The sequence below is a fragment of the Bactrocera neohumeralis genome, unplaced genomic scaffold (genome assembly GCF_024586455.1).
Source record: "Bactrocera neohumeralis isolate Rockhampton unplaced genomic scaffold, APGP_CSIRO_Bneo_wtdbg2-racon-allhic-juicebox.fasta_v2 cluster09, whole genome shotgun sequence".
Taxonomy (NCBI): domain Eukaryota; kingdom Metazoa; phylum Arthropoda; class Insecta; order Diptera; family Tephritidae; genus Bactrocera; species Bactrocera neohumeralis.
In genome coordinates this window covers 34,044,708-34,071,334 of record NW_026089622.1, presented here as the reverse complement: position 1 = coordinate 34,071,334, position 26,627 = coordinate 34,044,708, and the positions used below count along the sequence as shown (strand labels likewise).

Genomic DNA, 26,627 nt, shown 5'->3' with positions numbered 1-26,627 from the left:
TACTATCTAATTTCGTTTTTCTGATCAATGTCATTGGAGCGAAGGACCTCCACTTCGCTTACGAATTCATATGACGGAAAGTACTTTCCCCACACCTAATTTTGATTAATTCAGTAGGTAGTTACTATAAACCTAATATTTCGTGTGCTTCGAAGTACTTTTCCCCCCAATATTACAACATACTAGTAACTACTTACCATAAACCTACCAATAGCAGAAACAGTGGACACCATTTATTTTATTTAAATATTTTATTTTTTAGATTTTAATATGGAGTTTGTTTTAAAATGACGATTTTTCGCCAGTTTTAAAGCTTGTCGCAAGTCTTTAACAAACTCGCCATGGGAATATCCTTCTTTCATTGATGCCTCTGAAATCATAAAAAATTTTAGAAAATATGTATATATTTTTTCCTTTCTAAAATTATTTACCAAACAGGCAGTCGATTAACCCCTTGCATTCCTTTAAGGAGTATTTGGAATGAATGCCATCGTAGTTCAACTGAACAATAAGACTCCTTTCGAAAATACCCTCAATAGATTTAATAATCCCCGTTTTGCCTATTATATTTTTAATGATTGGTTAAATGAGTTAAGCATCCATCCCCTCTATCTGGTAAAACTGGCGCATCCTAATACGCCAGCTTAATTCACCACAGCTGATGACATTGCAACACATCACCAATTTAGCACACCACTCTCGTACGCAACCCAACTCAAAAAAGGAAGCGACAATGGGAAAGCCCATCAATTCGTTCTAAGCAATTCGACACGTCAATTCGCTACCAACTTTCGCTTCTACACTGCGCCGCATCAACGTTTTCCACCTCTAACGCGATTTTCCAGTTCCACGGCATCTCGATCGCCAGCATCGGAAGATATTACTCCGAATTGAAGTCACACCGCTTATCTCGCCGATATTTATAATAAATAACTTTATAAAATATACATTTATGTTATAAATAAAAGTTAAATGGTTTGTGCCTTTTAGGTCCGTACGCATTTTTATTTACTAAAGTGAAAGTGAATAGTATGTTTGTTTGCAAATTTGGCAGCAAATTGTTAATGGTCCTTCGAGCCATAGTGAGAGGCACTATGGATTATTGAAACAAAAAAAAATCGAGAAAAATTAAAACAAGAAAAAAAAAAAGAAATTGTGCGGTGAACAAAAACCAAAACGAGAGCAGTGCAGTGACACCAACAAAAACAGGAAAAAAACATGTTTATATAGATTATTTAATACAGTGATACACAAATGTGCATACACTAGTGCTCACATAATTAAGTCACAAAAACGTTAGGGTGAACAAATTCATATATGTTGAGCTTTACTGACAAATCGAAAATAAAAGTTTCACGGATTTAAAAGAAATTACTTAAACTTTATTGTATTTACAGGTTTTTAAAGCTTAATTTTTATGTAAAAACAAAAATTTGTTTTCTTCTTCAATGTTTGGTGACAAAAACAAGGAAACAGAAGAAAAATAGTGCAGTGACACATGAAATATATCCATATATTGACAAGTCGACGAAATATGGATAAAATTTCAAACTGAGCAAAAATAAAAATATTAACATATTAAAAGTGCGTGTAAACCAAAACAAAAAATTAAATAAATCAGTGTACAAAAAACAACATACAACGGGCGCGAACTTAAAAAGATATAACCACACCTACAAACAACAACACGCACAAGGAACCAGGCAGCTGAAATACTGAAGGAAGAGGTGGAATAGAGGAATTGACATCAAAGGCCCGAATACGTACAGACTTACACACGTATATATATGTCTATTATCCCCTCAAAAAACCCTTGATGAAGAATAAAGGGAGTCGTATCGTTTGCTTTTCTTTTAAATGACATTATGCATATAAGTATGTAAATTATTTCCCGTATTGCGGGAATTTGAAAAAAAATATATATTTCTTCTATCTGCCAACGCGCAGAGAAAATAAAACACGTCGTGTCGACTGTATCGCCGGAGACAAAATCCAATCTTTATTTACAAGTTACTAATATTTATACATTTACTTATTATTTACTTAATGTTATTACATATTGGTTGAGTTTAGAACAAAGAAAGTGTCAATTTACATTAATGTCATATTCAACATTTTTAGGCAGAACGTTAAGTGTTCTGTTTTGATTTTATTATGCCTTCTTGTGAGGGCTACAAATATTGTTTAGATAAGAATGGTTTATTCTAATGTGAACGGAAAAATTATATCGAATTCTATTTTAATTCATGAGGCCGCACAACTACAAGTGTAAAGAAAAGTGTGGAGGCTGTCATTAACTCTCCCCTTCCTAAGATGAATCGTCCCCGATTCACTATTATTTTGGGTTAATTTATGTATTTGATCTAAAAGAGCATTGTATGTGACTTCTTGCAATTGCACATTTTCGATTGGTTTGGGAATTTCGCGAGATTTTTTGAATTTTAATATTATGTAAGTTATGAAAAGTATTCCCAAGATTAAAATTATGTACCAAGAAGTAAGGAAGGGCCAAGTTCATAAAGTGATAATCGAACTTTCATTATACGTCATTTACATATTTTTCAAATACCGTATTTTTGTAAAGTTTTATTCCGCTATCATCATTGGTTCCTAATGTATAAATTATACAGAAAAGGCATCAGATGGAATTCAAAATAGCGTTATATTGGAAGAAGGCGTGGTTGTGAACCGATTTAATCCATATTTCGCACATGTCATCAGGGTGTTAAGAAAATATTATATACCGAATTTCATTGAAATCGGTCTAGTAGTTCCTGAGATATGGTTTTTGGTCCATAAGTGGGCGAGGCCACGCCCATTTTCAATTTTTAAAAAGCCTGGGTGCGGCTTCCTTCTGCCATTGCTTCCGTTTAAATTTAGTGTTTCTGACATTTTTTGTTAGTCGGTTAACGCACTTTTAGTGATTTTCAACATAACCTTTGTATGGGAGGTGGGCGATGGTTATTATCCGATTTCTTCCATTTTTGAACTGTATATGGAAATGCCTGAAAGCTGAAACGACTCTATGGTTGACATAGCTATAGTAGTTTCCGAGATATGTACAAAAATCTTAGTAGGGGCGGGCCACGCCCACTTTTCCAAAAAAATTGCGTCAAATATGTCCCTCCCTTAATGCGATCCTTTACTCACAAATTTCACCAATATCTTTATTTAAAGCTGTTCTGAATGCGTTTTTCGTTTCCGCCATTTTGTGGGCATCTCAGTAGAACCGATTTTGCCCATCTTAAACTTGACTTCTTGTGGTCGATCGTAACGTTGCAAGTAGTGCTAATTTTTACTCTGTTACAGCTTCACGGATGGACTGCGGACAGACGGACAGGAACAAAAGCTGTTCTTACTTGTTTTTTCCTGAAAAGCAACATTGTTGCTGCGAGAGTATAAATATTGCATATCACAGTCCATTCATATTTTTATACTCTCGCAACAATGTTGCTAAGGAGAGTATTATAGTTTTGTTCACATAACGGTTGTTTGTAAGTCCTAAAACTAAAAGAGTCAGATATAGGGTTATATATACCAAAGTGATCAGGGTGACGAGTAGAGTCGAAATCCGGATGTCTGTCCGTCCGTCTGTCCGTCCGTCCATCCGTGCAAGCTGTAACTTGAGTAAAAATTTAGATATCATGATGAAACTTGGTACACGTATTCCTTGGCTCCATAAGAAGGTCAAGTTCGAAGATGGGCAAAATCGGCCTACTGCCATGCCCACAAAATGGCGGAAACCGAAAACCTATAAAGTGTCATAACTAAGCCATAAATAAAGATATTGTAGTGAAATTTGGCACAAAGGATCGCATTAGGGAGGGGCATATTTGGACGCAATTTTTTTGGAAAAGTGGGCGTGGCCCCGCCCCCTACTAAGTTTTTTGTACGTATCTCGGAAACTACTATAGCTATGTCAACCAAACTCTACAAAGTCGTTTTCTTCAGGCATTTCCATATACAGTTCAAAAATGGAAGAAATCGGATAATAACCACGCCCACCTCCCATACAAAGGTTATGTTGAAAATCACTAAAAGTGCGTTAACCGACAAACAAAAAACGTCAGAAACACTAAATTTTACGAAAGAAATTGCAGAAGGAAGCTGCACCTAGGGTTTTTGTTAAAAATTGAAAATGAGCGTGGCCTCGCCCACTTATGGACCAAAAACCATATCTCAGGAACTACTATACCGATTTCAATGAAATTCGGTATATAATATTTTCTTAACACCCTGATGACATGTACGAAATATAGGTGAAATCGGTTCACAACCACGCCTTCTTCCAATATAACGCTATTTTGAATTCCATCTGTTGCCTTCTCTGTATAATATATACATTAGGAACCAATGATGACAGCGGAATAAAACTTTACAAAAATACGGTATTTGAAAAATATGTAAATGACGTATAATGAAATCTCGATTATCACTTTATCATGCGAGAGTATAAAATGTTCGGTGACACCTGAACTTAGCCCTTCCTTACTTGTTCAGTGAGCTCTCAATTGCACTAAACATAAGTACTTTCATAAGCACATACATACATACAAGTCCAAGTATTAGGGTGTATCTAAATACTAACATAAGGACGTAAAAGGTGGTAATAAAGTAAAAGTGCGGATATTTTTAAACTTAAAGCTAAAATTAAATAAATATATAATATTATTTCGCAAAAATGGTTAATAACGACACTAATCAAAATACACCTGCAGGAGCTACACGCTCAAAACAGGTTGCTAAATTAATTTCAGAAAGTGACAGTTTAACAAGATACTGCACTAGATTTGCCTCTTCACCGATTCACGAAAACTCTGAACCGTAATTAGAAATAAAGAGCCAAAATCTTAAAACTTTTTGGACTCGCCTTCAAGTGGCTCATGACGCCATACTAGAATCGAACGATTCAGACTTGCCACATAATTTTAAATCATCGGCTTACCATATTTACGAAAACTGCTTAGACCATTTCGAAGAAACAAAAGCAATGATCTCCGATCAACTAAAGCTCATTAAAGCGATTGAACCTACTCTCCACAGTAGGGTAGAGCTACCACAAATACTCGTAGACAGTCAAAAGGCAAGTTCAGGCATCCACCTCGAGGTGCCCGCATGTGACACAGAAACCTTTTACGGAGGTTATGAAGAATGACCGTCCTTCCGGGAGATGTTCACGGCCGTGTACATAAACCATCCTCAATTATCACATGCGCAAAAATTGTATCACCTCAGATACAAAACCAAAGGTCAAGCAGGCATAATAGTAAAACAGTTCGCACTTAATGATGATAATTTGAAAGCTAGATATGAAAACGGCAGAATACTGGTCGATAAGCAAGTAACGATACTAATGAACTTGCCAAAAATTAAGAAAGGAACAAGGGTAGAATTCATCAAACTAGAATCCACTGTTTCAAATTGTTTGACACTATCGACACTAAATATTCCCACAGACAGCTGGGACCCAATTCTGGTGAACATTTGCGCCGCCGCATTACCAGAAAAGTCGTTACTTCTATGGGAGCAATCGCTCTCATCACCAAAAAAGTGCCCAACGTGGCAACAAATGAAAGATTTTCTCACAACCCAATATGAAATTGCGGAAAGGTTAGAAGAAAAATTAATCAAAACTAAGATCATTAAACACGACCAAAATAGAAGCTTCAATAGACCCCTAGCTAGAAGCAACAAAAAATTAAACAAAAGCTTTCACAAAACGCACTTGTTCATATCCGAACAGAAAAAACACACGTCGTGCGAACTATGCACAAAAGGGCATATGCTTAAAACTTGCGATAAGTTTAAAAAATTAAATATTAACGAAAGGAACAACTTTGTCAGATCAAAAAGACTCTGTACAAACTGCTTGTCCCATACACACAATCTGAAAAATTGCAAAAGCAAATATATTTGCTTCTATTGTCACTAAAGACACAACTCAATGCTTCATTACAGCAGATATCCCATTTCACCTCAAAGAAGCGTTTATTCACAAAGAACTACGGGTTTAATTGCAAAAGCAAATCCCGAAACCCCAAATTCAAAAAATTTCCGATAGACTCCATGTTGCTCAAAGGCACAAACAGCTCAAACGCTGCACAGCCAAATGCCTTAATTCACAATTAAGTAAATTTCAAGAGATAGGGAAACTTCCCCAAATATTAAACAAAACTAAAGTAGATCGGTATTGTGAGGCGTAGCCGCTGTCTTTTAATTCGCTTAACTATGTCAATGTCGCCGTATATCTCGTACAGCTCATCGTTCCATCGAATGCGATATTCGGCGTGGCTAGTGCGCAAAGGACCATAAATCTTTCGCAGAATTTTTCTGCAGAACAGTGCGACGACTGTTTGTTTGATAACAGGAGATATTTCGTTTTGCCCTCGTTCACTGCCAGACCCATTTTCTGTGCTTCCTTGTCCAGCCTGGAGAAAGCAGAACTAACGGCGCGGGTGTTGAGGCCGATGATATCAATATCATCGGCATACGCCAGCAGCTGTACACTCTTATAGAAGATGGTACCTTCTCTATTTAGTTCTGCAGCTCGAACTATTTTCTCCAGAAGCAGGTTGAAAAAGTCGCACGATAGCGAGTCGCCTTGTCTGAAACCTCGTTTGGTATCGAACGGCTCGGAGAGGTCCTTCCCGATCCTGACGGAGCTTTTCGTGTTACTCAACGTCAGTTTATACAGCCGTATTAGTTTTGCGGGGATACCAAATTCAGACATCGCGGCAAAAAGGCAGCTCCTTTTCGTGCTGTCGAAAGCAGCTTTGAAATCGACGAAGAGGTGGTGTGTGTCGATTCTCCTTTCACGGGTCTTTTCCAAGATTTGGCGCATGGTGAATATCTGGTCGGTTGTTGATTTTCCAGGTCTAAAGCCACCATGTAAGGTCCAATCAGTTTGTTGACGGTGGGTAATCTTTCACACAATATGCTCGATAGAACCTTATATGCGATGTTGAGGAGGCTAATCGGGCATCGGTCAATAGATCACCTTTGGGGGTTCTACAAGAGTATGCTCCGGTCTTGAAACCTTCTGTAAGCCGCCGCATTTTTTCGTAGAATTTTCGAGCATTACCCCTGTCGGCCGGCTTATCAAGCTCTTCGTACTCACGCATTTTATCCTCTTTCTTTTTCTGTCTTCAAATGCGTCTTGCTTCCCTTCTCAACTCTCGGTATCTATCCCATCCCGCACGTGTTGTGGTCGATCGTAACGTTGCGAGGTAGGCAGTCTGTTTTCTCTCGGCTGCGACACGGCACTCCTCGTCGTACCAGCTGTTCTTTTGCATTTTCCGAAAACCAATGGTTTCGGTTGCAGCTGTGCGTAAGGAATTTGAAATGCCGTCCCACGTACTCGATCAAATAATGGCCGGTACGTCGTACGACAACCACTAGAGCCACAATTTTGCAATACCCCACATAAAGGTATAAAAAATAAAGTCAGAGTTACCTCTGACAGTCGATATATGTATTAACAGCACATAAAACTTTCGGCCCCGCAGGATGGCTTTCGCCAATAATGATACAAAAATCCTGCTTAAAAATCTCAAGTTATGTGGCGCGCTACTTTGGCGTTTAAATTAGTGCATACGCACTTAAATATATTTGTAAAATATAACAAAATTGTCTCCAGAAGTCGAAAAATCGACATTTTCATTAATTTTCAAAAAAAAAATAAAATCAAAAAGGAAGTTAAAAGATCACCATACTCCCAAAGCGATACATTGACGCACCTACTCTTACAAAAGCTCAGGTCGCTCTTATCGCATCTGCCCAAGCGCTCCTCATATGGGTGAGTTATGGAAATCAGCTATACAAAGCTTCAAATTAAGTATACAAAATTATCTACTCCACGAATCAAAGACGTTCTCTATTCACGGCCACTCCCAAGCAAGATCCCTCTATTGTCACAGTCCTAACACCAGGTCTAAGGAGTACCCATTCTGGCCACATCTGAGCCAGACGTGGAGTTCCAATCCTTCTTTAGCCGATCATAAATTAAATATCATAAAAAAACTGCAACCATTGCCAATAACATTGAAAAGCCAAATAATAAATAACCTGCAAAATGAAGTTGCTTCTCTTAAGCATCTATTTGCATTTTAATATTCATATTCAAATATGTACATGTGCTATATTTTAAACCAAAAGCTGTTTTCACCATACACGAATAAATATGACAATATTACAACGCCATTAATAAATACTTTTGCTGTCAAATCCATGCCACTCCATCAGAAATACGCCGAAATACGTGCAACAATATATGTTTATGTATAAAACTAGGCAAAATATTCGCCTATGGGGCCCAGGATGGTTAAATGAGCATCCTAATACGCCAGCTTAATTCACCACAGCTGATGACATTGCAACACATCACCAATTTAGCACACCACTCTCGTACGCAACCCAACTCACAAAAGGAAGCGGCAATGGGAAAGCCCATCAATTCGTTATAAGCAATTCGACACGTGAATTCGCTACCAACTTTCGCTTCTACACTGCGCCGCGTCAACGTTTTGCACCTCTAACGCGATTTTCCGCGATATTACTCCGAATTGAAGTCTCACCGCTTATCTCGCCGATATTTATAATAAATAACTTTATAAAATATACATTTATGTTATAAATAAAAGTTAAATGGTTTGTGCCTTTTAGATCCGTACGCATTTTTATTTACTAAAGTGAAAGTGAATAGTATGTTTGTTTGCAAATTTGGCAGCAAATTGTTCAATGATTTTTATCTATAGAAAAATAGGTATAATATTTATTAGTCAAATAGTGAAACTTAAGGGATTATATAGACAACTTACATAGTCTGCACTGGAACCTGCCACTATATCTGCATTCAGTTTTTTTAATGGTTCCAAGTTGGAAAACGGGAACACACTTCTCGTTAAATAGGAGCCTACATCTTTTTCAAATAGCTGCTTAAACATCGCCAACGTTTCTGCTTGTTGTCACTTTATGATGTTTTGGTTGGCTATAATGATATCAAATTTTTCTAATAAACACAAACATTTTGATTAAAAACATTGAAATTATGAACTTTGTTATTGACATTACCTTCTAATTTAGTGTTATTCATTGTATTTAAATTGGTAAACTCGCTAGAAGCGATAAAGAAATCAGAATCGGGGATTTGCGACTTAAATAAAGACATCTGCAATTAAATATAAGTGTAACAATTTTCATTTAAAACATATAAAATTATTAGATATCTAAAATGTATAAAAATATTACCAGATGACGTTATGAAGAATGGGCATCATGACGATTTGTTCTCCATAAGGCAAAGCTGTATATTTATAATTTATATCACTTAATTTGAATATTTCTAAATCAGAACATATATCTTTATTCACTATTACTATTCCTAATGCTGACAAAGATTGGACTGGTTGCGTGAAAAAATTATCAAAGTTCAAAACTCTATTGCCCACTATATATTTCTCATCATCTATTTGCTTAAATTCCTTAATTTTGAAGGGAATGCAAGGAGTTATACAGCAGTAATTATTGGGTTGAATTGTTGATAAAAAAAAATAGCTTTCAAATGAAATTATTTCTCCCAAACGATTTGTTTTAAAACCAACCACTGGACTTTTTGATGACACTACTACTTCATTTACATATAAATTATTAAGCTGTTGAAGAACTCTTGTTGGGCATTTAATTTTGTTTTTTATGTCTTGCATAAAATTCTCAAACTTGTATGCAGTAAAGCCCATGATAAACCCTATTTCTCTTATGCACTGCGGTAAATGCAGCAAATTATGTACATTACAAGTAACTGCCTTTTCAGAGTAGAGCTGGGGAAACATAATTACAAATTTCTTTAATAGCTGGTCGCTTACATCCAAGTTATCAAAATAGCTTTTTTTAGAACATAACAAACGATAGGCGCAATGCAAAATTAAAAAATGATTGTAAAGCTTATCACTAATAATGCCTTTCAAAACAATAGGGCCAGTATACTCAGTTGCCTTCCAGAATTTTAATTCATCGAGTCTTCTTGGTTTTCTTGAAAATTCTTTTGGCATAAAAGTGCCTAAAGCATTTTTTTTTTGTTACTCCTAGATCAAATAAATGCATGGGATCTAGAGGAAACTGCGATACCATTTTTATTCTAAACTTTTCGAGTTCTGAAGGAATATTTTTAAACATGTTATTATGATGTTCTGAGTGCACACGATTTTTAAAATCTAAGTCCGTCCTTTCATCGCACCTTTTTGTGCTATAAACCACAACATATTCAATTGTTTTCCCTTTCTGTGTGCATTTGTGGCAACCATAATGAGCATTGTGACCTACAACCCCTGTAAAGCGGCCTTTACACGGTCATTCAAGTTTGCAAGCATGTGCGGCGTGATGAGAAGAATGAGCGTGTAAACATAATAAATTCGTGTTCGTCATACATGTGCGATGGTTTATAAAAATTTTTAAAAACATGATGTTGTTATGAACATGTTTTATGGTGTAAACGCTTGCATCATGAACGCAGTATATATTTTCAGTTGTAAGCAAACATCGAAGTGTAATGGCGTCACGGATAAACGTAGAACTGTGGAAGGACTTCTTTGAAATTTATCGAAGCTATCCAGAAGTATGGAAAGTGAAAAGCGAGGAGTACAAAAACAAAATAAAGAAGAATGCTGCTTATGAAGCACTTTTAAAAAAATATAAGGAGATAGATCCAAAAGCAAATTTGGAAAGTTTAAAATACAAAATAAACTCACTTCGCGGATGTTATCGACGTGAATTAAAAAAAATTAAGCGAAGTGAGAAGTCTGGAGCAGGAATTGATGAAATATATATACCATCTTTGTGGTACTTTCATGACCTAGCATTTTTGGAAGAGCAAGAAACACAGATGACTGGCATGTCATCAATAGAAAATGAGGAAAATGGGGACACGACTGTGGAAGACGTAAGTAAAACGAACAGGACATTTTTATTTATTTATGCATATACTTATTTTTATTTATAAAACGAAATGCAAAATTACATTGATCGAACACCATTAAAGTATTCACAAAATGAGTTTCGAATTTTCTTGGCGTTGGTAGTACTCTTCCGACTTGTGGTTTTTTCTATTTGCATCAAAGCAGGTACCGACTTTTCACCTACATCATTTATCATTCGAAGATAATATTCACTGCTTTTTGTGCTTAAGAAGTTGTGTAAATAGCAAATTGCTAAAACAATTTTCGTTGCCTTTTCGGGAGATAAATGTATTGTAGTCAGCAATATTCTGAATCTGGAAGATATAATTCCAAACGCGTTTTCTACAACTCTTCTTGCCCGTGAGAGACGATAGTTATATTGTTGTTGATGCTGGGTTAGACCACTTTGACTATAGGGTTTCATAAAATGTTCGCTTAGTGCAAAAGCGTCGTCTGCTACAAAAACATACGGCAGCTCTTTTTCAAAACCAGACGGTTTTGTTGGGGAAGGTATTTTCAACTTTCCGTCATCAAGCATAGTCGAAAATATAGTATTTCCGAAAACACCACCATCGGAAACTCTTCCGTTTGCTCCAGGTTCCACCATTAAAAATTGATATTTTGCATTGACTATGGCCATCAAAACAATACTGTAAGTCTTCTTATAGTTGAAATAGTATGATCCAGAATGCGGTGGTTTCGTAATGTTTACATGTTTTCCATCGATAGCGCCAAGGCAATTCGGGAAATTCCACAGTTCATAAAATTCAGAAGCTATCGTTTTCCATTCTTCTTCACTTTTCGGCAACTGGAAAGATAATAGTTTTTATTTTTATTTATTATTTTCAGATTGCACCTTGCGCCAAAAAAGACAAAGGAGAATTTGGTAAAAAAGAAAAACAACAGTTGCTTATTAAAGCAGTCAAAGCTTTAGAAGATTCGACGCGACGCAATGACGATGCAAGTACCTTCAGTTCGACTTGGGAAGTCCTCTTCAGGAAACTTGACTTTAATCAACAATTATTTGCCAATAAAACCATTGTGGAGGTGTTGTACCAAGGAGCTTTGGGTCGGTTGAACGAAAATTCCCATCAGATGTTCAACGTACCTAACACAAGATGCTCATCAACACCTTTTTCTTATAGTGACAACTCGTCAACATGTTTTGATTCAACAACATTGCAAAGTCGTCCGCAATACTTAATTTCTCCCCCGCTTCTGAGTCCATCGCAAATTATATCTACTCCTCAACCGCAAGTTCAGCACATCAGACTTCATAGAACAGTTCAGCCACAGCAATATCAAAAAATTTCCAGCATCAACATACAACCACAGGAAACCATAAATACTCAACAATACGGAAAACAACACGGAATATCAGACATTTACGGACTTGTTGAACGACTCTGACTATTCATAAGCAAACTTTTCTTTTTATTTTTGTTATTTTTATTGATTTAAAGAAATATTTCATTTTTGTTTTGTTTAATATATACATATGTATACTTACTGAAATAAAATCTTTAAGAACTTTAATCAACGCTTCACATGTCTCAATAATTATGTTGCTTAAACTTGCAGTTGAAATATACGACTGGAATTTCAAACTTTCGTAGCTCTCTCCAGTTGCCAAATACCTCAATGTTACAGAGAGACGTTCATCAGGCGAAATTGCGTCTCGCATAATAGTATTTTGTTTTTCTATATAAGGTGTTACTTTTTCCAAAAGTTCCCTATATACAGAAGGATCCATTCGGAGAAAATTTGTGTAGTCCGCCGGGCTGGACTGTTCAAGTTCCTTTAACAAACTTATATGTGAAAAAACTGGTCTTCTTGATCGCCATTCCTTTACCCAAGTTTTTCTCTGTCTTTTTTGCTTTTTTTGTTTCACTTCGCCTTCTTCTATAATATCAATTACAAGTGCTGCAACTAATGCACGTGCCATGTTGCTTCGTTCACAAATAATAGAGGAATAAAGTATGATTGCATGTTTGACCGTTTAAACGAAAACCAGTTTTTTTTGCATCATACCATGTCTTCATACAAAAATGACCGTGTAAAGGCCGCTTAACATAAGCTCTTGCAGGGGCGTCACAAATAAATGCTCTTATCTTTACAGCTATAGGTTGTTTATTGATGAGAACTCCTTCTTGCATTATTTTTTTTAAATCATTATTAAAATCATGTAGGTATTGATCTACACTTACAGGTTTAGAGCCACCGATAAACGCTCCTATTAAAAATACATATTTTTCTTGCATATTTTCTATAGAGCCTAATATTGGCCATAGCGACCTTTTGGAACTTTTAAATAAAGGAAGACCATCAATGCCTATATCTATCACTATTTCAGACATGTTTTTAATCCTATCAGAAATTTTTTGTAAATGATAGCTAATGCCTATATGGAAATATTCGCCAGGATGAACGCCTTTTACAATAATTTTTTCGTTTTGTCCTATTAGACCATGTAACAACAAATGGATATCCAAGCCTTCATCTTGCAAAATTGATAATAATGAGTTTACTGAATTTCTACTTGGGCTGTACTCAAAGTACCACTTTTTCAGTTTATATTTTAAATCATTTTTTTTTAAGTTAGATGAACTTGGATTATCTAGAAAACAACAAACACGTGGTAATTAAAAAAAAAAGATTATTTATGTTGAGTTTAACTTACTATCATCAATTTCATTGGAAATGTCTTCCATAAATATTTCGTTTTCATTGGAAATGCTTTCCATAAATATATCATTGCTTGTAGATTCTGCTTGCACATTTTGCATTCTAGCTAAATGCGCAGCTGCTAATCTTTTTATATGACGTTTGCCGAAACTGCGTATCATCTGATAATATTATTAGTATGTACGATATGTACATGTATATAACATATTTAATAAAATTTAATGATTAATAAAATTTGATGTTAGTACTTACCTTGATAACTATATATGTATATATATCTCCACTTTTATTTCTATGCACTTTATATTTATTGCTTAATTTATTTGCAACACCCACAAACAAAATTCTTCTTTAAAGTGACAAATAACTTCATGGACGAGAACGTTTACCAAAAAATGCTGTTACTTCTTGAAAAAAAAATTCAACATATCAAATACAACAACAGAAATTTGTACAAGCATACAATTTGCTGAAATCGTATTGGGGTTGGTAATGAGTTTTATTTTTCAAGTGAAATTTAAATTGATCTGCTAGAATACAACAACAGAGATTTGTACAAGCATACAATTTGCTGAAATCGTAAGCGGCTTAGTAGCGAGGTTGAATTAAATTTATAAACATTTTCTTCATTGGCATACCATCAATTTACGAAGTAATCACTTTCATCTTCCATAGCCAATAAGTACTTTCAAAACTAATGAAATATAGAAGTACTTTTTCCAAGTTCCACTGGGCGGGGACGTTCATTCGGAATTTCAAGGGGGACTAGTTAACACCCCAAATATTTAAAAAGTATCATCTCATGCATCAGTGGCGTAGCTAGAGGGGGCGAAAGGGGCCGTCGCCCCGGGCGCAACGTAAACGATCTTCGCTTTTTTTTAATATTCAGAAAAATACTTCAACAAATTTTTTTGCAAAATTTTTTATAAAAGATAAAGAATTGTACATTCAGAATGTAATAATCTGAATAACAATGAAAAATATTAATTTTTACTCGAATACTCTTCGGTCTTTGAATTTGTCTTATATCTTTTGGCTTATATCTTTCTTAAAAATAGTGATAGGACTTAAAGATGCACTTTTCTAGCTTTGATCGCTGCAAAATCACATATCATATCACTGTAATTTAAAGTTGAAGCAGTTTCACATTCTATTGAGAGAATCGCAAGATTGGACAGTCTACCCTGACTCATGGTCGATCTCAAGCTCAAATAATTAATAGAATAATGACAATTAACAAAATGTCTTTTAAGGATGTATTCCCTATTATCTTTAAAAGACTTGGAACATAAAAGGCATTGCATGCCTGTCTTGTACACAAAACAACGCAGTTGTCCATTTTGTATGTACACAATTTCGTTGTGGCCATACTAAGTGAAATTTTTTATGCAAAAAATAAGTAAATAGGTAAATATTTTTGCTTTAAATTATCAATTGTTATTACAAATGATATAATAGAGCTATTTTATGCTTTTATTTGTAAAATAACTTCAAGTTTGTTAGAGCTGTGAATTATTTTACATTTTACATATTAGTGGCATCACCACTCTACCTCCTCTTTCTATCTTCTATTCTACTGTCGTCCTACTGTCGTTGGCAAATTTAGGAAGTAAGCGAGAACGGCAACTGTCGGCCTGCAGTCGTGCAGTGTCCATAAGATCGTGTGTATTTTAATATTTGACAGATGTAGTTTGCAGTCTGTCGCGCTCTATGTGTTCAGCACTTGAAGTTAGTTTGCACAATTGTGCTAAGAAATGCCGACCACTGGCAAGGATAATATGATACGAGACTCTTTGATTCGAGAGAGAGCTGTCAAAACTCGAATTTTTTATAACATTTGCCAATGATGCCACTGCTGAAAAATATTAGATTGGGTATTTAATAAATTATACAAAACACAAAATTAAACACTTTGAAAATACATACATATATAAATGCTAAAATGCAAAATCATTAATTAATTTACATAAACATTTATTTTGCCAAAATATGTTCGCACAGTTCAATGAAATTTCACTTCACACCAATTTCGTCAAGTAATTATAGCGGTTTACTTCTGGCATCCCGCCTTTTCTGAAATCAGCTGATCGAAATTTACTGATCTCCTGCGCTGTCAAATAATCAGGGAACGCGTTTGGAGAAAAATGAGAGCCAATGAGAGCCAATGCGAGAGTCTCGTATCCTATTATCCATGCCACTGGTCTAGATTTAAGTATAATTCAGTGGTCGGCATGAGAGGATCTGTCACTGTTGGAATTAAAATTAAGCAAATTTTATAAATAATTAAGAGTATGATGAAAATTAACAAAATTTCTTTTAAGGATATATTCCCTATTATCTTTAAAAGACTTGGAACATAAAAGGCATTGCATGGCACCAAAGACATTTAGAATCATAAAATATTTCTCGCAGGGCATATTTGGTTTTGCGCTATAGTCTTGCGCGATGTTAATTCGTTGCTGGCTCGACAACGACTGAACGATAGAGCGTAAGCGTACGTGTGAAGTTCTTCTTCTTAACTGGCGTAGGCACCGCTTACGCGATTATAGCCGAGTTAACAACAGCGCGCCAGTCGTTTCTTCTTTTCGCTACGTCAATTGGATATTCCAAGCGAAGCCAGGTCCTTCCCCACTTGGTCCTTCCAACGGAGTGGATGTCTTCTTCTTCCTCTGCGTACCCCGGCGGGTGCTGCGTCGAATACTTTCAGAGCTGGAGTGTTTTCGTCCATCCGGACATCATGACCTAGCCAGCGTAGCCGCTGTCTTTTAATTCGCTGAACTATGTCAATGACGTCGTATATCTCGAACAGCTCATGGTTCCATCGAATGCGATATTCGCCGTGGCCAATGCACAAAGGACCATAAATCTTTCGCAGAATTTTTCTCTCGAAAACTCGTAACGTCGACTCATCGGTTGCTGTCATCGCCCAAGCCTCTGCACCATATAGCAGGACGGGAATTATGAGCGACTTATAGAGTTTAGCTTTTGTTCGTCGAGAGAGGACTTTACTTTTCAATTGCCTACTCAGTCCGAAGTAGCACGTGTTGGAAAGAGCAATCCTGCGTTGGATTTCCAGGCTGACATTGTTGGTGGTGTTTACGCTGGTTCCAAGATAGACGAAATTATCTACAACTTCAAAGTTATGACTGTCAACAGTGACGTGAGAGCCAAGTCGCGAGTGCTACGACTGTTTGTTTGATGACAGGAGATATTTCGTTTTGCCCTCGTTCACTGCCAGACCCATTTTCTGTGCTTCCTTGTCCAGCCTGGAGAAAGCAGAACTAACGGCGCGGCATACGTCAGCAGCTGTACACTCTTATAGAAGATGGTACCTTCTCTATTTAGTTCTGCAGCTCGAACTATTTTCTCCAGAAGCAGGTTGAAGAAGTGTGAAGTTAGTTTGCACAATTGTGCTAAGAAATGCCGACCACTGGTATAATTAATTGTAAACTTTAGTTCTTAAGCGGAATTCCATAAAGGATCATAGCTCCCGGAAAACATTTTTTTTATAAAAACTAACTAAACGTTTTTCAACTTATATATAAAACCTGAATGAAAAAAGAGTGTTGATAATAAATATTAAATTATCTTTAACGCAGTCAAAAAGTTTAATTACCAATAAAAATGAAAATAAAATGTTGTTTTTGAAATACGATATATGTAGCTAAAATTGATGTGAAATTGATTTATTTTTTACTTTTACCTGATTAAGTTTTGTATAAAACATAAACACCAACAATCGATTATTATCTGTGATGATCTCTATAAGTGAATTGTCAATACATTAAAAATGGAAAACAAAGGTAAGTAAACGTTAAATTAAATATTTGCTAGTATCAAGCTCCACAAAAACGCAGCTAAGCGCTTTGAAAGGTCCATCACGTTTGCCTCCCTAATATACACTTCTATTTATATAAATATATTTCAATTGTGATTAACATCTTGTTTATTTTACAGTGTTTAAACCATTGGAAAAACCAGATTCCCTTAAGGGCAAGAAAGGCGAAAGTAGATAATATGTATATTGACAGGCGGAGCACCAATACAAGAAATTCATTCCTCCGAGTTGGAAGAGCGGTCGATGAAAACCTTAGGGAGACCGTGGTTGATAGATTGCCTGATGTCCCAACTATTGGAGTAGAGGTATGATTAAATAAAATCTTTCCGTATAATGTGTCTATAAACCTATTTTTTATAAGTAAATGAAATGGAATGATATTTTATTTTTACGTTTAGAACGACATTATAATAAATATAGATCCACAAAGTCCTTCAGTAAGCGAGATGCCATCAATTTCACGTACTCGAATGCAGACTTCACAAGAAATGTTTGCTGGCATGATGGCTACGATGAAGAGGAGAAGCGACGAAGAGGCAAAATTTAGGGAGACATCACATTAATGCTTCAAAAATGTTGCGGAGTCTTTAAACAATATGGCAAGAGCTATTTTAAAGCAGTCGGAAGCTGTTTAAAAAAAATTAAATAAATATATGTGTAAGAAGATATTTTTAAGTTGTTCCTATTAATGTTTATTATGTACATACATATAGAAGAAGTCTGGTATGGTATGTATTAAAAAATCTATGAAAATTGCATACAGTCTTACTTAAAAAGCTGAATATCTCCAGAAGTATTATTGATAGCGATTTTGGTTTTTTTTATGGCAAATAAAATTTCCTACAAATTCGTTGTGTACAGTTTTTCTATAGCTCCTGTCATTTACGAGATATATACAAAAAAATGCGAAATTCTTGGAAAAATCGGGTTTAGAGTCCCTTTTGTGAGTTAGGTCTCTGTTGCACTGAGCACTTTTGTAGAGTGAACAATTCTGAGAAATATACGTCTAAAGTCAAAGCGATGCCATAAAATACCTTTGATCTGTAGGAATTTAAAGATAAAACCTCAAGATTGTAGTGTATTTTCTATGGAAAATTTTTACAGGCCTTGGCTTTAATATTAAGGGCTAACATTTTCAGGGAATTTTTGTTAGGGTATTTCCAAGGAAATTTCGTGACGGGAATGAAAAAAATTAATAGTTCAAAAAAAAAAACACCCTAATGTACATATATTACATATATAAAAATAATATTTTAACCTACCGCTTCTACGTTTCGGTTCATGTATTCATGTGGAATAACGTTAGACGACGAAGACGGTCCAATTATTGCAACATGGGTGCAGTCAATAGCATCAATCACTCCTTTTATTCCAAACTTATTATGGAAACTAGAAATATTTTAATGTTTTTATATACTTGTTTTACTTTAACTCACATATATATACTTTACCCCATTTTAATTCTGTTGTAGTGCTCTGTTGCATTTGGAAAGCTTATTTCCGCATTTTTTGTTCCAACACAAGTTTGCATATATGCCTTACATTTCGAGATATGCTAGGTTGACTCATGGCAGATAAATGGCTATTTCCAATGCAGTATTGGTATGAGCCAATGTTTAGTAAAAAATCTAAATTTAAAAGCATGAACACTCATCCGAATCTTTCGGAAACGATTATCGAGAGGTTTCAATTCCTACATAAGGTCCCAACACAACGATTTCGGAAAACGAAAATATTTTCTAAATGTTGCATCCTCCAATAAAAGTGGATCCTCACTATTCCTTAAGTGTGCCAAATTTCTCCTGTTTACATTTCTAATTGAAAGAAATTAATAATATTTTTATATTCATTGATATTAAATGATACGTACCTTTCTTCATTTTCATAAGTTTGTAAAATTAACTAAAAAGCAGTGACTTCCTCGTCCATTGCTTGTTTTTTCTTTTCTTAATACGTTTGCGACCTGCTTATTACCAGCTGACAAAATTTGAGACAATATTTTGAGGATAGAGACTATATTGTGAATAGTAACTGGTCAAAATGTCTCAAATAGAAACAAGAGATTGCTTACAGAATCCCACTAATCGTGTGATATCAAGATCGGCAATATTCATTCGATTTTAGTAAATTCAATTCAAAATTTTCCTTTTATTCTTAGGCGATTCTGTTAGCAGAATTTTCGCGTTATATGTATCAATATCAATTTTTTCAGACCGAAAGTTTAGTCCTACAGCTCCGATGAAAATCAAGTTCTGGTATGGAAACCTTTTTTAACTGACAAGCTATCTTTACAAAATTTAGTACGGCGCAAACTCCGAACAGTTAATAACGTACACATTTAAGAGTATTTTTCTGCTTCTTAATCTGGATAAATGAATACATTTGGAAGCAATCCTATTAAAGTTTTTATTGAGTTCTGAATTGAAAAAAGATTTTTAGAGATAACATTTATGGATGGAATTTATAAATGAGAATTCGAAATATTGTCGAAGCTATATAGAAGGGAAATAGTGACCGAGCGATATATGAGCGCTTGGGCAGAAAGCGAAAACTTTGACTCGGTTTTTCATTTTTACGATTTTTCTTAATTATCGGGCAGGATTGAAAAAAACTAATCGTATGGAATTGCGACAAAGTTTATTATCTTTGGCATTAAATTATCTTCTATTTAAACTAAAAAAATTAAGAAAATTTAAGTTTGAACATATGTTTAAGCAACATAAAGTAACATTTTTTGGTCAAAAACCACTTTTTTATTTTTTAAAATTTCCTAGCTTAACTTGAATATAAGTTATTGGCAAATGTGAATCTCTTTAATTTTTTTGTTTCCGACTGAAATTGCGACCTGCATACTTTCCGCCGTCCGACAAATGCATACGCGAGATGCATCGGGCAATTGTTTCCCTAAGGCAGAATATCAAAGAATTCGTATCCAAAAAATTTTCGGGTGATGTTTAAATATATAACTATAAACCCTAGAAATTTCGCTTTAATCAATTATTTCTTTCCCTCCAAAAAAAAAACATCAAGCCTCTAAAGCGGCTCCCCCTTAAATATCCGCATTTTTTCCAAAACTCAATAATTAAGACATTTCGTACTTTATTCTTATGTTTTCTTCTATAGAAATAAAGATAAATCAATTCGTAACAATAAAATAACTCGATTTCTTAACTTACATTTCAAATCTGTGTGCGACTATCTTCTTGCTTTGTTTCTGACAGCAAAACCGATAAAATTGGTTTCTGTGACACCCAAAACCGATAAAAATTCTGTTTCGAATATCAAACCAATAATGTCTGAATTCATTACACTTACTGCTTTTTTTGATCGGTTTCAATTCTGATTCCGACAACTATCAGATTCCACAACACCCAGAAATGTAACTATTATACTAAATTAAACAAAGTACCACAATTAATATAAATTATATATAAATTAAAAGAAATAATGATAATATAGTAAATATATAAATGTTGGCCAAAATGATTATAACAAGAAAAATTAAGTTTGTAAAATATTTGTTTATATATAAGTGCTAATATTTAAAAGCTAACCCAAAATAATTACTAAAAAATTGTAAAAAATAGAAAGAAACGTAAAATTATTATGAATAAATATGTAAATTTCAAAAAATAAAATAAGAATTTCAATTGTTTTAGTTATAAGGGAAAATGTAACCGATACGATAGGTAGTGGTAACCAATGAGTAACAAACAACCTACAGCATGTGGCGACGTAACCGATGCACCAGTTTTCTGTAAAACATAGGTAACCATAGCAATAACTACACAAACTATTTTCAGTATCAGTAAAATTCTCATACCAACATTTAGAGAGAGAAGAGAAATATTTCTTTTTCCCTAGGCTAGATTTACCTATCGGGTAAAGAATGCATTAATTACTTATAATCAATCGGTAACCGGTTAGCTAACTTTTACCCATCTGTAGCGTAACTAATTAAAACTGGACAGTAAAACTATTAATTTCTTTTTTATTTTTGTCAACAATTTCAAGAAAAGACGAAAATACTACAGCTCTGAAAGTATTCGACGCAGTACCCACAGGGGGAAGCAGAGGAAGAGAAGAAATATGGATAATTTTTACACGTTTAACTTTAGGATTCCCCATTCAATTAGAAATGACAGTATGCTTATGGCTTTTAATTAATGTTTATTACATATTCATAAGTCTTAAAATAATTCATGTTTAACTACAACTGCTTGTTAGCAGCTGAAATTCTCTAAGAAAAAAGTCGAAGGTTGACCATAATTCAACCGAAATTTGTTTTGACGAGTTGAGTTAAAAATCATTATAGTGAATTTCAAAACTTCAACCAAAATGCAGTTGCTTTGAAAACCGTATTAGTGAGAAATTATGGGCAGACGGTCTGATGTGAGAGTTAGCATAGTCATGGTAATGTAAATGCGAGCAATCTCAAGTGCCTATAATTCTAGTGAATGCTTTTATTTTGAGCTTTTCTCTTTAATCCACTTATTGTCACTACTTGGAGGTTTGTACTGTCCGCAGACTAGTCTTCTGTGCCTTGAAGCAGTTTTTATCATTTTACTGCTTGGGTTCCAAACATTTGAAGCAGCGCACAGGTCTTGTGACTTCGCCTTATTTTATTTGCACTAAGAAGTTTATTGAAAATTGTTACCGGGCAATTCAGAATTTTTAACGACACGGGTTTCCAGTATTTTAATAAGACATAAGAACGGCGGAAAAATTAAAATTGTGAAGAAATATTTAGGGTTTTCACAAGTCTCATAAAGTTATAAGTTATAACGAATCGAAAACATAGCATTGAGAATTGTAAATGTGTAAAACTCATTTTTGTATGAAATCCAACAACAATTTTTTTAAACAAGTGTAAAAATTTATAATTTTACGATTTTACGATGCTTTACGACGGGTTGTGAGTACCCCAATCCATTTTGTTTAATACTCCTGATTTTGGAAAATAAAATTATTAAATTGAAACAATTTATGTGAACATTCATTCTCTCGTTTTTATACTGCTCTCAATTATTACAACGACAAGAAACGACTGTTGCTATGTCGTTACTACTATACTCCTTTCAAAATTTAGAATCTCATTTTATTTTCTATAAATGTTGATAATCATTAATGTATATAAACTTTTTTATATAAATTAAGATTTCCACTTCAAATTGTAAGTGGAAATAAAATCAATTTTACAAACAATTTAAAATATATCCTTATAATAAATAAGTATGTCGTACAATAAAACATAAATTAGTTATATCAATTTCGCCATTAATATAAATGGAATTTGTAGAACTATACTCTAGTTAAAAGCTCATCTCCAAATTTATACAAAACTAAAGTTTTTCGATTTAATGGCCATAAGTAATTTGCTACGTAAAATGGTTTTGGTAGAATATAAAGGTATATATGTATATAAACATATACAAGTGTTTCCTGTAGGTAAAAAAGAATTATCGATTGGTCTAATAGTTACTGAAAGAAGGAGCTGATAGCGCAGGTGTGCTGGTCCAAAAATAAATCTTATATTTGATATATAATTATTATCAAAAAAATACAACTATTTTTGGTTAATATTTAAATCAATATTACCAAATCTTGACGCTCTGAAGTACCCATTTTTTCTACAATGCTCCAAAACCACCTTTCAAATTTCAGGAGCTTGTCAGATCCCTCACTGGATTCATCATTGAAAGTTGTATATGATATCAAGGTGGACACATTTATGTCTCCAACGGCGTTTAATAGTAGACGAAAATCTTCAGCAGTTAAGCTGTTCATGCAGCTGTCTGGCAGCATATCAAGACTCCATCTCTTAGCTCCTGAAAGTATAATGTAATTCACTTTCTCATTTACATATAAAATAATAACAATGTTAAAATATTCATAGCTCACTCGTGTGTTCGCTATCTAAGCGATTTATTATTAAAATGAAAATTTGCCTGTGCTCCGGTGGTAACGGGGGCTCTGTTTGATTGACTGCAATTCCCAAAGCTACAGTATCCTAACCAAGCTCTTTGACTAAATCAGTGGACGCCTCGTCCTTGTTTTGTGGAGCAGGAATACTGTAATCGGGTAGTAATTTTCCAAACTTTGCAAAAGTTTACCTTCAATAAGCTTCAGCGCTTTTTTAAATATTATGCCATCGGGCTAGTGTTATCTTTGTAATCGAGTACAATCTTCTTACAAAATAATCGCAAAAAGAGCTCTCTCAACGTTGTCCCTGACCAGCACAACATGGCGTCTTAATAAAATTGTGTTATGTGTTGAAGTTCACGCAAGTGATCGCCATTCACTTGGGAGTGGCCAGAAACGATTCTTTTACACATGGCTCAAGCAGCTCACTACTTCCGGTCTTTGACCAAGTATCCTCTGGGTGGCCTAAGAACATCCGTTTTAAGGCGAGCTAAAGTGAGAAGGCGAAACATCCCCTGCATTGGGTTGTGCGCTGGGTTTGGGACCCGCCACGTAAAAAAACACCCCCAGTGAAGAAGTATAACCAGCCTCGGATGAGAGACCCCCCTTTTGATGACGACCATGGCAAACGAAAGAAGGACTACGAATTAAGGGCATGCACCTGGAATGTCCGGTCCCTTAATTGGGAAGATGCCGCTGCCCAGCTGGTTGATGTCCTCGTAAAAACAAAGGCTGACATCACCGCCGTCCAAGAAATGCGATGGACGGGACAAGGACAGAGACGAGTAGGTCCTTGTGACATTTACTACAGTGGCCATATAAAGGAGCGCAAGTTTGGTCTAGAATTCGCCGAGTACTATCATTCACTGCGGTGAAGGAACGTCTAGCCACAATCCGCATCAAAGCGAGGTTTTTCAACATAGGACGATGTAACCAAAAATGCCTTTTATGAGTGCTTGGAGCACACTTATGAAGGCTGCCCCCGCCACGATGTCAAAATCGTGCTTGGCGACTTTACCGCCAGGGTGGGCAAACAAGGTATCTTTGGCACTACGGTCGGTAAATTCAGCCTCCACGACGAAACATCCCCAAATGGGTTGAGGCTGATTGACTTCGCCGGGGCCCGAAATACGGTTATCTGTAGTACTAGATTCCAGCATAAAAAGATTCATCAAGCTACCTGGCTGTCTCTGGATCGAAAAACTACCAACCAATTCGATAATGTTGTGATAGACGGAAAACACGTTTCCAGTGTTTTAGATGTGCGTGCGCTCCGAGGTCCTAACATCGACTCGGACCACTATCTTGTTGCAGCCAAGATTCGCATCCGCCTCTGTGCAGCAAAAAACGCACGCCACCAACCACAAGGAAGGTTCAACGTCGAGAGGCTGCAATCACAACAGACAGCCGAACGATTTTCTACTCGGCTTGCACTCCTGCTCTCTGAGAGCACTCGTCAACAACTCGGTATAAGGGAACTGTGGGACCGCATTTCAAACTGCTTACGTACAGCTGCAACCGAAACTATTGGTTTTCGGAAAGTGCAAAAGAACAGCTGGTACGACGAGGAGTGCCGTGTCGCAGCGGCGAGAAAACAGGCTGTCTACCTCGCAACGTTACGATCGACCACAACACGTGCGGGATGGGATAGATACCGAGAGCTGAAGAGGGAAGCGAGACGCATTTGTAGACAGAAGAAGAAAGAGGCTGAAATGCTTGAGTATGAAGAGCTTGATAAGCTGGCCGACAGAGGTAATGCTCGAAAATTCTACAAAAATGCGGCGGCTTACAGAAGGTTTCAAGACCGGAGCATACTCTTGTAGAACCCCCAAAGGTGATCTAGTCACTGATGCCCAGAGCATACTTAAATTATGGAGGAACACTTCTCCAGCCTGCTGAATGGCAGTGAACGCACAACACCAGGAGAAGGAGAACCCGATTCCCCAATCGATGACGATGGAGCAGACGTTCCATTACCCGACCATGAAGAAGTTCGAATAGCAACTGCCCGCCTGAAAAACAACAAAGCGGCAGGGGCCGATGGATTGCCGGCCGAGCTATTCAAACACGGCGGCGAAGAACTGATAAGGAGCATGCTTCAGCTTCTTTGTAAAATATGGTCGGACGACAGCATGCCCCACGATTGGAATTTAAGTGTGCTATGCCCAATCCATAAAAAAGGAGACCCCACAATCTGCGCCAACTACCGTGGGATTAGCCTCCTCAACATCGCATATAAGGTTCTATCGAGCGTATTGTATGAAAGATTAAAGCCCACCGTCAACAAACTGATTGGACCTTATCAGTGTGGCTTTAGACCTGGAAAATCAACAACCGACCAGGTATTCACCATGCGCCAAATCTTGGAAAAGACCCGTGAAAGGAGAATCGACACACTCCACCTCTTCGTCGATTTCAAAGCTTTCGACAGCACGAAAAGGAGCTGCCTTTATGCCGCGATGTCTGAATTTGGTATACCCGCAAAACTAAAACAGCTGTGTAAGCTGACGTTTAGCAACTTCTTCATGATATTGATATCATCGGCCTCAACACCCGCGCCGTTAGTTCTGCTTTCTCCAGGCTGGACAAAGAAGCAAAGCAGATGGGTCTGGCAGTTAACGAGGGCAAGACGAAATATCTCCTGTCATCAAACAAACAGTCATCGCACTCGCGACTTGGCTCTCACGTCACTGTTGGAAGTCATAACTTTTGAAGTTGTAAATAATTTCGTCTATCTAGGAACCAGGGTAAACACCACCAACAATGTCAGCCTAGAAATCCAACGCAGAATAACTCTTGCCAACAGGTGTTACTTCGGACTGAGTAGGCAATTGATAAGCAAAGTCCTCTCTCGACAAACAAAATCCAAACTCTATAAGTCACTCATAATTCCCGTTCTGCTGTATGGTGCAGAGTCTTGGACGATGACAACAACGGATGAGTCGACGTTGCGAGTTTTCGAGAGAAAAGTTCTGCGAAAGATTTATGGTCCTTTGCGCGTTAGCCACGGCGAATACCGCATCGATGGAACGATGAGCTGTACGAGATATACGACGATATCGACATAGTTCAGCGAATTAAAAGACAGCGGCTACGCTGGCTAGGTCATGTTGTCCGAATGGACGAAAACACTCCTGCTCTGAAAGTATTCGACGCAGTACCCGCCGGGGGAAACAGAGGAAGAGGAAGACCTCCACTCCGTTGGAAAGACCAAGTGGAGGAGGACCTGTCTT

General features: G+C 36.1%; 2 protein-coding genes, 1 long non-coding RNA gene and 1 pseudogene across 6 annotated transcripts in view; 2 read left to right on the top strand and 2 right to left on the bottom strand.

The window, feature by feature from the left end:
- LOC126764121 (putative uncharacterized protein DDB_G0282133) overlaps positions 1-26,627 on the top strand; it is a 193,572-nt gene that overhangs the window by 105,013 nt on the left and 61,932 nt on the right. The window lies entirely within an intron of this gene.
- LOC126764204 (uncharacterized) lies at positions 252-9,166 on the bottom strand (annotated as a pseudogene).
- On the top strand, positions 10,642-12,796 carry LOC126764187 (uncharacterized). 2 transcript variants are annotated; one of them, XM_050481978.1, is made up of 3 exons: positions 10,642-10,933; positions 11,799-12,018; positions 12,095-12,796. In XM_050481978.1, exons 1-3 carry the CDS (start codon positions 10,877-10,879, stop codon positions 12,151-12,153), a joined length of 336 nt encoding a protein of 111 aa, XP_050337935.1. In that variant the 5' UTR covers positions 10,642-10,876; the 3' UTR covers positions 12,154-12,796. The 2 variants fall into 2 exon arrangements, with proteins under 2 accessions (XP_050337935.1, XP_050337934.1); XM_050481977.1 differs by having other exon boundaries at positions 11,799-12,796.
- Positions 17,563-20,741, bottom strand: LOC126764258 (uncharacterized). Of its 3 annotated transcripts, XR_007667835.1 has the most exons (5): positions 19,544-20,642; positions 19,343-19,485; positions 18,924-19,286; positions 18,735-18,861; positions 17,563-18,099 (listed from the first exon to the last, which is right to left on the bottom strand). It is a non-coding gene; the product is annotated as an uncharacterized LOC126764258 (long non-coding RNA). The 3 variants fall into 3 exon arrangements; XR_007667836.1 differs by lacking the exons at positions 19,343-19,485; positions 19,544-20,642 and adding an exon at positions 20,649-20,741; XR_007667834.1 differs by having other exon boundaries at positions 19,343-20,642.